This window comes from Denticeps clupeoides, chromosome 9 (genome assembly GCF_900700375.1).
Source record: "Denticeps clupeoides chromosome 9, fDenClu1.1, whole genome shotgun sequence".
In the NCBI taxonomy this organism is placed as follows: domain Eukaryota; kingdom Metazoa; phylum Chordata; class Actinopteri; order Clupeiformes; family Denticipitidae; genus Denticeps; species Denticeps clupeoides.
In genome coordinates, this window is record NC_041715.1 from 17,949,110 (window position 1) to 17,961,843 (window position 12,734).

The 12,734-nt window shown below is 44.9% G+C and overlaps 1 protein-coding gene across 3 annotated transcripts in view; it reads right to left on the reverse strand.

The window, feature by feature from the left end:
- Window positions 1–829: 829 nt before the first annotated feature.
- Window positions 830–12,734, reverse strand: part of epha3 (eph receptor A3) — a 76,517-nt gene continuing 64,612 nt past the window's right edge. For 2 of the 3 annotated variants that reach the window (XM_028990299.1, XM_028990298.1), the window contains exons 14-17: window positions 11,957–12,106; window positions 11,167–11,360; window positions 7,007–7,162; window positions 830–3,345 (exon numbers count right to left, since the gene is read on the reverse strand). In XM_028990299.1, the coding sequence (XP_028846132.1) occupies window positions 3,237–3,345; window positions 7,007–7,162; window positions 11,167–11,360; window positions 11,957–12,106 (609 nt within the window). In that variant the 3' untranslated portion in view covers window positions 830–3,236. Of the gene's footprint in view, window positions 3,346–4,120; window positions 4,214–7,006; window positions 7,163–11,166; window positions 11,361–11,956; window positions 12,107–12,734 lie in introns of all 3 variants that reach the window. The other variant, XM_028990302.1, reaches the window with a different exon arrangement.

Sequence of the window (12,734 nt, forward strand, 5' to 3'; positions counted from 1 at the left end):
GATTTTTTTTATGCTATCTGGTCAAAGGTCACGGGAATAGTAGCTCCTGCTCAGGACTGCGCCTCCGCTATTTTAGGTGATGCTCCTGATGGGTCTACGGGCAGTATGGTCTGGACCGCCACACAGAGAGGACCGCACTGCATCATGGTTAAAGTCAGGTGAAAGTCAGCGGCACGCACCAACAAAGTAAGACCCGTGGGAGACATGTTTCTCAGCATTCTTTCTTTAGAAAATATTTTCAGAATGTTTATTATAAAAATATAAATGTTTCCACTACAAATCATTTTACATTAGTAGACAAGGCCATCTACATTTGCACACCCATACGCACGCACAGGTCTAAAGAAAGAAGAGAGAGAAAAAAAAAAAAAAAAAAAAAACAAAGGTTGGTGTGAACAAGTTGTATTGCTCTTTAAAACGTCATGTTCATAAAGAAAATACAAAAAAAAAAAAAAAAAAAAAAACACACACCGACAGCGTCACAGGAACATCATAACTTACTGTATGCTACAACCAAAGCATTCATTTTCACTGGATACTGTGTGTTACCAAATAAATAATAGGTAATTATAATTGCTTTTTAAATGTAGTAAAAAAAAAAAAAAAAAAAAAAATCAAATACAATACAAATAACATGACATATATAATACGGATGGTTTGCTTTCTCATTTCATTCGTTCTCTTACAAGCTGTTTTTGTACAAAGGGACGGCCGCCGCGAGAAGACTGGCTCACTGTTCCAGGGTCTGGTTTACACCGTATTTACATGCTAACAGTAAATAGAGCAGCGACGTTTACAGGCAGGTCGTAGGGACGGAGGAGGACTTGTGAAATGTTCCTTAGAAAAATGCTGAGCCAGATAACATCTGGTTTCTTCCTTTTTTTTTTTTTTTAGTTTTGTTACAATTATTATTATTTCTGCTAAGTTTTCTTTTTTGAAACAGGCTGTTTCTCACTGATGATGAGAAATAGTGATGAAATATGAAATACAGTGTGGCACCATGCGTCCGCTGCCTGAATGTCAGTAGGAAGCAGAAATCGTTTGACTGTCAGGGTCTCAAGTAGTCGTTGGCGTTTGCCTTTCTGTGACTGTCCCTCCAACACCTTCTGTCTCACTTTGCATACAAGTGACAAACAAAAGGAAAAACGATTACAGCAATTGTGAGGTCACCTATATCTTACATTGGAACACTTCTATACTTCTATATGTCAGTGTAATTTTCCAGGATGTCACCAAATGCGGTGTCAAAAGACATCTTTTTGGAAGAATTGTGTCCATCCCTCTAGCACCTTGGCTATGAAATTGTAGTACCTGGGTTCCCTGCCAGGAGACCCTAAGATTATTATTAATATTCACATATGTGTAGTTATTATTGTAGTGTAGATATTATTCTTATTACTGGACTATCACCTTGGTGATCCTCAGTGCTATGTTGTCCAGAGCTTTATGCTCCTGGCAGGGTCTCCCATGTCAAACTGGTCTGAGGTCACAGGACAAACCAAGAATACCCCAGAGTCTCCCCCATAAGTACACATTTTAAATTTGAGTGTACCCCACCCAGTATGGGGCTGCCAGGACTGGAGGTTGGGATCACAGGCGAGTGACTAGTGGCTCAGACCAAAGTGGTAATGTGGGATCAGAATGTGGGTCCAGCACCCGCATGATGAAGGATGGGGGACAGGTGCGATGCCACCCAAGGGGTAGGCTTCAGCCTGCTTTCTACTCAACCCTCATGTGGACAAGTGGATGGAAACCTGGACTCAGTTTAGTACAGTTAATATGTGTTTGCTGGATGATCAATAATAAATAATATTAATATTAGGAATAAAACTGCCTCTTGTGAAGATGCGTTAGATGGGCCCATGCTACTGTATGGTTAATGACATTGTGGTGGCACTTGTCATGAAAAGCTGTGACCTAAAAGCACTGAAATTGTTCAGAGTGATTTTTCCTTCAAATTATTGTCACCCATCTGTGTATTTATATAACATACATCCTGAGATAAAAAAAAGCAATCTCCGACTGTCCCGAAAACCCTCAATCTGCCATTGTGTCATGTCCTGTGGGTAATTACAGAAATGTTATTGAGCAGTTTCCCATTATCCGCATCTACCATCCATGCTGCACCCCTCCCTCCATTAGGGAAGTCCCAGCCTGCAGTGTTAATTGGAAAGATCTGAACCTTATTGACACTTTATTCAAGTCAATTTAGATATAATCACAAAATAACAATTCTATAACTGCACTCAAATCTCTAGGCTAATCCAAATTCAGGCGTTGTTCCTTCCAAATATTTAATCAGGATCTTCAAGCAAGTTTGACAGTGACCAGTTACATTAATTAAGAGCAATTCTCAGTCAATGCACAGTCAATGAATTTGACAAACTGGGCTCAGTGGTTTCCATTCCGTCTGTGACTGGCTGTTTCCTTCTGGATTTTTTTCAACTAATAACTTACACCTTCACAACAAACAATAATCTATTCTAAGTAACTGCTCTTGATCTTACACTCACACCTACTTTACTACTCAGGCCCATGTCTAGGTCTAGTGGGCTACTTTCATGAGCAATTAGACTCAAAGGACATTTCCATTATTATTCCTTGTTCCTTATTTCCTTATCTCCTCGTTCGATTGCAACCCTCAGCAGTGAAGTTGGTATGTGTGGATGAAGTTGATCATAACTTACTGGAAGAGCAAATGGGACAGGGAGTGACATGGTACGAAAAAACTGCTCACTCAAAGTGCACAACTCTCCCAGCGCAGGCGCTGCCTCTGCTCAGGAGAGACGCTGCATGTGTAAAGGTTTTCAGAAAAAAAAAAAAGGCATTTCACTTTCCCCATTCGGACGATTGGCAGCTGGACTGGGCCTTCCCAGGCTGCAGGCTCCATCCCTCTCCCCTCGTGGGACTCCAGGTTGTACCTGGCAAGTGTGGCGGCTCCCGTTAACCCCGGTGAGCCCCAGAGCAGGCAGGCATGGCTTACTCCCCATCTCAGGTCTCTGCAGTAAGGCAACGTGTCATTGGTGGGAGGTTGAGGGTTCGTTCTCCACCTGGACGCCGCAGGTCCTGGCTGCTCTCTGTCTCTCTCTCTCTTTTTTTTTTTTGTTTTGTGTCCTCCAGGGAGCTGCACTGCACAGATACCCTAACCATGTCAGTCCTGTTTCCTCCTTTAGTTGCTGTTTAACACATAGTTTCTGTTCGGTTGAAGCCAAAAAGCAGCAACAGTCTCCTGCAGTTTACACTGGAACAGGGCTGTTCTTAGTGTGTGATTCAAGTGCTTTGATGCTGCTCACAATCTTCTTCTGCGGTCCTACGATCGTCACACCAACCTTCTTGAAGTCCTTCCTGAGTGAAAGAGAGAGGAAGTGAGAAAGGGATTTTGTTTGGTCACTACCAAGGATAATACACTACACAGTCTTCAGTGCTGTTCCATCTTTCAATATCAGTCTTACCATATATATATATATATATATATACATATCTAGACACACACACACACACACACACACACACACACACACATATGTATATACATATATGAATTCAAGATGCATCAAATTCAAAGGATAATCAAATGTATATGTATATGATATCTTAACACACAATATACAATAAAGAGAATCATTATTAGTGCAACAATAATGACATTTGAAGAAAAAAATTAGTCCCATGCAAAACAAAACAGGGGTCCAACTGTCCTTTTACCAAACGAGGTACTCAAGACATGCACTCATTTGGACTTACAGGTTAGAATTAGCATTATTACGACTTATCACAATGGAATAAGAAAGCCAGGCTTACATTTCATTTCATCAACAACTTCTAACAAAATTAGTATGAAAATGCTCGGTACATTTGCCACTTTCCGCAGATTTGGGATGAGAGCTTTTGCTTCTTTGCGAGTTCTGGAGATTACCAAAGCAATTAGTAGATTAAGCAGTAGACCTAGAGTAGGGTTAGGACAAGCAGAGCTTGAAGGAGCGCTGAACGGGCAAACAGTTGGCTTTGCTTGTGTGTAAGTCTCCGAAAGAAGCCCTTGGGGAGCACATGATTGCAAGCAGGGTTGGATTTAGGGAACGTCAGCAGTCAGGGGAGGAAACCATGGTCAAATCAAACCCACCATCCGGTCTCTAGAGGTTAAAGTGTTGTGATGCCCATGGACGGGTCCCACTCAGGACAAGTGGCAGCTGGCCTGACCTCTGCCAGGCAGATTCTACGAACAGAGTAAACCTTCAGAACGACTGTGAACAAGCCTGCTCATAACATGAGACAAAGGGAGCTAGCTAAAAAAAAAGACAAACATACACAAAACCCCTTAAAATCATTTAGTCTTGAGTTCCAATGGAATGCTGTGTCCTCTAATGTTTGAAAACCCTTAGGACAACTCATGCCATTTTTTTTTTATTTTGAAGAAAGCAAGGATATTTCTAATGACCCAAAACTTTTGAGAAGTATTGTTCAAAAGTCTCTTCTTTTTCAGTAGTCTAAATTTTCTTTATACTGATATTCCAATGTTTTAGGTGAAAAAAAAACAGAGAAAATTGTGTTTTTTGATACAGCACTGATCCATGCCACACGACTGTCTGATCTGTGATACCTTTTTGCCCATTTTGTGTGCACATGCCTACACGCTTCAGCATGATCTGTGCAACTTGTTGACTGGCGTCTGGAATGAACACGAATATGAATTAAAATATTTAGTTTACAACTTGACTACATTACATGACATTTAAATATGACACTAACTTATCTGGCTTTTTCATTAAAGGTGTCCATGCATAGCTAATATAGCTGAAGTTGACACTGCCTGCAAGGATTGGTAACCTCATGAAAGACTACGCTTATGAGTAGAAATTTTGGAAAGGCTGCGGTGCAGACTATGCGGATCTGAAAATAAAAGTAATGAATGCTGCTAGTCATTGAGTGAGGCCAGCCGCATGATGAAGGAGAAAAGGACGTCGTAATGAGCTGCCGGCCCGTAGACACGAGCTGTGAGGAGGTGTGCTGCCACACACAACAAGGCGCGTAGGATTTGTGCGACCCGTTGACTCCCGCTTCGACAGCGAAGGGAGCGCCATTCTGTGGACCCGTGGATAAACCCTGATGGTTCAAACGGATGGATCCTTTCGCAATTGATCACCAAATGGCGCAGGATACTTGCTGAGATTACAGCTGATGACACACAGGAAACGCGATACGTGTGGACAGACATGACTGGCTGATGACTTCAGTTCTTTTTTTTTTTTTTTTTTTTTCGATGCCTAATGCCTAACATCTGCATTTCCCGTGCAACATCCACCGTTACTTTATCTGCCGATTAACGTCTTTAATTCTCCCTGACCCGCGCAGCATTTGTTCCATTGATCTTGTTTGACAGGAAGACAATTTTGTAACCGTAGGCAGCGCAACGGAAGAGCAGATTTTTTGATGACTTTGAAGCATCAGATGTGATTAAAGCGATTTCCAAAAAAAAAAAAAAAAAAAAAAAGACATTATATTCCATTCCACCACCCGGCTGCAGATGAAACGCTACAAGCAGTGACTCCAGGAGGCCGAAATAAATGGATTACCAATTAGCTGACGCCGCCCCGCGTGTACTGCCATGCTCAGCAGCCGGACGCGGTTAGGAAGACCTTGTTACATCAGGCCAGGGGCTAAGCACTTTATTTTGTAGGTGGGGTGTTTTTAATACTTCAAGATGATAACTAAGGGGCTAGCAAGGGGCTACCGCGGCCAGATAACTTCTTAAATGTTAAAAGGCGTCGTGTTTTATTGAATCCGAGGGTTGTGCTTGTTTTTTTTTTGGGGGGGGGGGGGGGGGGGGGGGGGGGGGGGTTTGTGTTAGGGTCGGCCCAGCCGCACACAGACCACCCCAAAGCTCCATGAACGAGTCAAGTGGGTCGTGGGTAAGGGAATGTTAAATGTCCTTCGCATCTAATTGTTTGCAACGACAACAAATCAAACCGCGCGAGGAGACTTCTCACAACCGTTCGCTTATTTGTGGTGGAACTAAGAGGCTCTTTTCTGCACAAACACGACAAGGCCGGAAACGGCGTGCCTTTGATCATTCCGCTAATTAAACGTCAAACTATTTACAATGCCAAGCGGTTCTTTGACTTGGGAAATGTCGAGCTTTTCCCATGGAGTAGCGCAAATGCTACGGGAATGCGATGCACCACACGCTAATTTTGATGTAGCTGTTCTGGCTCAGTTTCATCTATATGTTATTATTTATCCCAAACGCACACATATTAGAAACATTAAGTACACCGTTGCCATTTTAGCTGTTATTGATTTTTTTCTTTCATGTTTTAGCCACAGATACATTCCTTTTCATTTTAGCAGTTGCTAACAAATGAACTAGCCAACAGCCCTAATTATATAAAGTGTGTGTGTGTGTGTGTGTGTGTGTGTGTGTGTGTGTGTATATATATATATATATATATATATATATATATATATATTAAAGTGATTGTCAATGTCATACACTGCAGCACAGCAAACCAGCGGGCAGTGTGTGGGGACGGTACTTTGCTCAGCGGCACCTTGGCGGATCGGGATTCGAACCGGCAACCTTCTGATTACGGGGCCTTAACCACTAGGCCACCACTGCCCTTGAAATAATTGTCATAAAAGTATTCTAGATACATTCAAAATTAACAAACAATCTCAAACATTGCATTGCCGTTTTTGTCATATTGCTAGTGTGAATGAAAATGATTTACAAGCTGAAAAGCCACCGTGTGAAGTTTTTTTGTACAAGATCAGATGCCTTTTTTCTCGTGCTGCTGTTTTTAAATGGCGGTTTAGGTTGCTGTTAAACATAAGTAACACAGAGACCGTAGTCAATACACAAATCAAGTGATTTGTGGTTTACACAATAGATCCATTTTAGGAATTTCTATTTGGCTTCATTTTTGGCTTTCCTTTTATGGATGCTTCTCCATGTGAAAACAGTTCCCTGGTCACTACAATATGAATGGTTTGGGGAATGAATGCTGCTTACTCTGCAGAGGTCTTGGGCAAGGTGTCGGAAGAACTATAGCTGACTCCGCTGAAGGCCTCCTTGCAGGGCAGCGTCCGAACGTTGTCCAGCCAGTCACCCATGGTGCGGAAGGACGTGACGTCAGTGCTGTTCTGATCCAGGAGCAGGTTGGCGGGTCTGGGGGAGAGGGGGGACAAGGCAATCCTGTTACTATCCAAGCGGGAAACCACACGCTCAGAGACTGCTGTGCTGGTTATTTCTATGCCGGGGCCACACAAACTCCACCACGAAAAAGGATCCAGTCAGGTCTGCCTTTCACATCAGTTACAACAAGAGCCATCGTTGGGAAAGACTAGCCAAGGGGGTGTTGCAAAAGGGGTACATTTTAGTAGACAACACTTTATAACATTTACACATGCATGGCCATATCATATTGTCATAATTATTAGACTTTAAGAATATACAGACAATAACCATATATGCAATCAAAATAAGTCAGTGACATGAGAAAAAGTGAACCAGCTAAAAATAAAGACAAACATACACATATTGAGTTCCAATGGAATGCTGTGTCCTCTAATGTTTGAAAACCCTTTGGACAACTCATGCCATATTTTTTTTATTTTGAAGAAAGCAAGGATCACCTAAAACATTTTATTATTATATATATATAATAAAAGTATATAATAAATAAATCTAAAGAGATTTATATAAAAAAGTATATAATAAATAAATCTAAAGAGAAAAGTATATAATAAATAAATCTAAAGAGATTTTGTAAGCATAAACAGCACTGTCTAAGAAGTCTTTTTTTGTTTGTAAAGGCAAGAAATCCATGCCACACATGACTGTCTGATCTGTGATACCTTTTTGCCCATTTTGTGTGCACATGCCTACACGCTTCAGCATGATCTGTGCAACTTGTTGACTGGCGTCTGGAATGAACACGAATATGAATTAAAATATTTAGTTTACAACTTGACAATATTACATGACATTTAAATCTGACACAAACTTATCTGTTTTTTTCATTAAAGCTTTCATCAGCTTCTAGACTGTGTCCATGCATAGCTAAAATAGCTGAAGTTGACCCTGCCTGCAAGGATTGGTAACCTCATGAGCGGAAAGGCAAATTTAAGAATATACAGACAATAACCATATATGCAATCAAAATAACTCAGTGACTTTTCTTAGCAGTTATTATTATAAACATGTTAGCTGCCCAGACACACCCAAATAATGAAATTTGTAGTGGAGCGACTCCTGCATGTGTCCAATGGACTGGATCCAAACTGGCCTGGGCACTCCGTGTACGCTCCGACATTCCCAATCCAAGTACAGACTGTAACAGAGCTGTGAAGTTGCCCAGTTTACAACTCAGGGTTCTCATTTGCCACCAGCTAAATGCTTTGCCTAGACACCAGTCAGTCAATATATCATCCTAAACGATTTTTTATTTTATGTCATAAACATACCCTGCACCTGATCAAAACCAGGAGAACAGAACGTAGAAAATAAGATTAAGATCCCCCAGGAGATGACTAAAATTAGCTCTGTAAACAAGCAAATTATAGGAAAAGGAAGTCCGCCCCAACTGCAGCCACATGCTCCCAATGGCCAAATTTGCTGCGCAATTTGATGACAGGAGATCTAAGCTCTTTTGACTGTATCCGGGCAGGGTCTAGGGCTGCAGGTACGGATCATATTGCGTTCTGGGGACGTCAGCCTCCGCGCTGCTGGCACAGGCTCCAGAGCAGGGCACAACACACGCAAAAGTATATTAAACCTACAAGTGCCAGGGAAGAAAGCCGAGCAAGAGTTAGCAATAATCTTTCTATTTCTGGGGGTTCTCAGGTAAAGCTGGCGCACGATTACTATCACAGTTCAGAGTCTTTGGCGGAGATGAGGATGCTGTCAGGGAGAACGGGAGCACAGGCGACGCAAGATGAAGCATTGCAGAGGTGGAAAGAGAACAAGACTCCTCCAGACTACGTCCTTGGGTGAGAAGGGAGTTTCATTGATCCCGACCGCTTCCTCCCACCACTCCCTTCACCTATAGAGTATGAAGTTAAACTGCAGATGACCTTGTTTCTCTCCCCGTCAGTTTGCTTACTTCATTTTTTCTGATGCAGCTCTGGCATCTCGCCTGACGATACAAGGCGGCAAGAGAGAGGGCGAGATGAAGGGCAAAAAAAAAAAAAAAGAGTCTCTTTTGTTGTTGGGAGAACAAGCGATACCCAAACCCCCGTGTACATGCTGGATCTCAAGCCCCGAGAAGGCTGGGCGAGGCAGCGAGGAAGGAACAGTCTCGTTCTCCCTACCGGTGACCTCTTCATAACCGTGGCTGTGTAGTATCATGTTTTTAATGCTCTCTGCGGAGGGGAAAGACGGGCCTGGGCCTTCTCGAACGTGGAGGAGACATCTGGGCTGCTTCGTGACAGACACAGGAATGCTTCTCTTCCTGTGAAGAGGAGTAGACCTGATGCGTCCGCCAGCTTTCGTCCGAGTAGGGGCCTCCTCCAGACCCCACCCACCCCCCTTCGGTGCCGAGGCCTGGGGCCGCAGAGCCAGCCTGCCGGGGGTTGCTGGCCCATTAGCACTGCAGCGCGTGTGGATGAATGAGGTGTGCCGGCGCTGGGTGCAGCTGTGCCTCCTGTCCGGCACCGGCCTCCACGCGGGAGCCGAGGGCCATAAATCATGCCCCCTCCTGCTCGCCGGGGCCACCGGTGTTAAAAGCCAATCAGGGAAATTACGTGCCGCCTCCCAGGGAGCCATTTTCACTTTCTTAAGAAATCATTAGTCGCTGTTGCGCCCGGCCAACGTCTCTGTGTTAGCAGAGCTCTGCGGTGCTGTGTGGATTTTGACACGGCGCTCCCACCATAGGCTCAGATTTATGGCGGCAGCAAGGGAGAAAAAAAAAAGGGGAACGAGTCAAGGAGGAGAGAGTGGTGAGGCACGTTTATAGAGCCGGGCCATAAAAACAACATCGGCGAGGCAGCGTATCCTGCATGCAAGAGAAGCGGGAAGTCGGGGAGTGTTTACAACACTCTGGGACCGCCTACAGACAATGTCACCGCAATACCGGTTCCAAAAACAAGCACACTGTAAATTGGAACAAATAAACGAATGAAACATGCGTCGAGATCTCATTCACACAGGTTGGCACGACACTGAGGATTCAAGAATAGGACGATACACAAGACTCTGGGAAGAAGACGCCATTTCATTACCGCCTGTATGCTACTATGAGAAGGACATTTACATTTACAGCATTTACCAGACGCCCTTATCCAGAGCGACTTACAATCAGTAGTTACAGGGACAGTCCCCCCCCTGGAGCAACTTAGGGTTAAGTGTCTTGCTCAGGGACACAATGGTAGTACCATTGGCTACTACCACCACATGACGCAAACCGTGCAGTGGAGTCAGTTGGGGACCGGGGACGGACTACAGTGCTGCTATGAAGTAGGCAGCTACTATCTACCAAGCAAACAGGGGACGTCCCCATTCGTGACATGCACTATTGGTGTTTTACATTTTGAGTACGATCAAACCCTCAGAGGAGGGTCGAATTTCGTACTTCCATTTTGGCCCTACCACATAATAAGAACTTTGTTGGGATGTTTACTATTTTTAAGTAAACTGAAGTGGTTATGGTAGCCAGTCTTTCGACAATTAAGAGCACGCACTGTACAGTGTAGTGTTGTTTTCATCAAATAAATATATGAAAAAAAATATCTTCGTCAACTAACCTTTTTGACGTGACGAAGATGAGATGAGATGCAACATGAATGCTGGTCAAGTGACTATAGATACAACGATTCATATCTTGCAATATTGTTGACGAATACAAACGAGACTAAATACGGTTTAAAAAAGAAAAAAACTATACTAAAGTGTGTCTTCATTTTTGTTAACAAAAAGAGATGAGAGGCTACTTTCTCTTGTTTAATGTTTCTCTTGTAAAATGTCATCAGTTCTCACTGGCTAAAGTTAGACTAAAGTAGTCACAAATAATTCTGACTAAAATAAGACTACATTTCTAGACTGAAAGTGGATAGTGTTGTGTTGTATTCATATAGGTATCGTGATGTATTCATGCTGTTATGGTGAGTGTTGACTCCGGTAAAGAAAGCACTCCTGGGCATATGACAGCTCGGACTGACCGCTGGGTGACCCACCTAGACGGCGCGTTGGCCGTGATTTTCAGGCTGCCGGGGTTGCGGATCAACTTGTCCAGTATGCTGACAATCTGCTCGAACTTGGGCCGGTTGTTGCGGTCCTTCTGCCAGCAGTCCAGCATTAGTTGGTAAAGCGCCGCCGGGCAGTCCATGGGCGGGGGCAGCCGGTAGCCCTCGTCCACTGCCTTGATCACCTGAGGTACACGCACACACACACACACACACACACACACACATGGATGACAAGAGCTTAGCAAGGTCCCTTTCAAAAATTCTGACATTTCTTTGGAAAACTATTTGATCAATTTCCTGCTTTAGATTATTTCTCTGCTCCTCGGGGTAAATAACTCTCCCGCTTCCAGACGCTGGAAATGGCACCAGATGAAAGTATAACTGGAAATGGGCTTTCGTCTTGGTAGGAACATGAAATCAATTGACTCTGGAGCACGGCGGGGGCTTTTAAGCACTTGATCATCGATGCCGCTCTTAATCCGTTCAAAATAAACTCCCCGGGCCCTCCCCGGCCCGAGGCTCATCTGACAGGAGCCCGGGAGATCGCGGCGGCAGAGGTGAATCAGCCCGGCCTGATTCATCACCCCCCACCGCCCACTGCCGCCGACTCCGCTACGACTGCCAAGTGCCACCGCACCGGACTTGACTCGCTCGCGCGTGTCTTCCCCTCGTGCGCCGGGCGGCAGTCTCGGCGGAGCCACCTGGCTGCTCCGCGCTTCATTTCCTCCCACAGCAGGAAGTTCATTAGCTCCCTTTTGCTGACGGCCCTGGAACTCACGTCCTGATTGGACATCTCCCAGTAAGGCCTCTCTCCGTAGGACATGACTTCCCACAGCACGATGCCGTAGCTCCACACGTCGCTGGCAGAGGTGAATTTGCGGTAAGCGATGGCCTCCGGCGCCGTCCACCTGATCGGGATTTTACCACCCTGCAGCGAGAGAGGAAGAAGGAGGAAGGGGAAACGCTGTCACAACCACATTTAATAGTCTTCAGAGCCATTCCTCATATCTGTACGTGCAGCATGATTAAACGGTGAGGCTTTTTTTAGGGCTCCCATCATTCCTCAGTTCTACTGCATTATGGCGACTTGCTACAAAGCTGCTAAAATCTCAAGTCTAATTTATGGCGCTACCTGTGAGCCAAAAGCGCAGAAATGGGCCCTATCCATTACTACGGCGGATTTTCCACACTGATGTATGCGATAAATAAACCCACAGGCCTGACGTCAGCACCAAGCAGGTATATAAATAGGCATTTGCCTCGGCTCTGGCGGATCGGTTAGTCCTCTGTCTTCATCAGAGCTGAGCCACCCAGGCTCCCATCATGCACCAGGCTCGGCGGAGCCTCGGCACTGGCCGCGTGCCCCCCCCCCCCCCCCCCCCCCCCCCCCCCCCCCCCCCCCCCCCCCCCCCCCCCCCCCCCCCCCAAACCCCAGAGGGAGCGTGGTCGTGTTTACCCTGCTCTGAGCGACCCTCGGTCAGGCTGCTGGATTCGCTCAGGCCCCCGGACCCTCCGTTGTCATGCTAACAAGGGGGAGGGCGGAGGGTGGGGAAGCC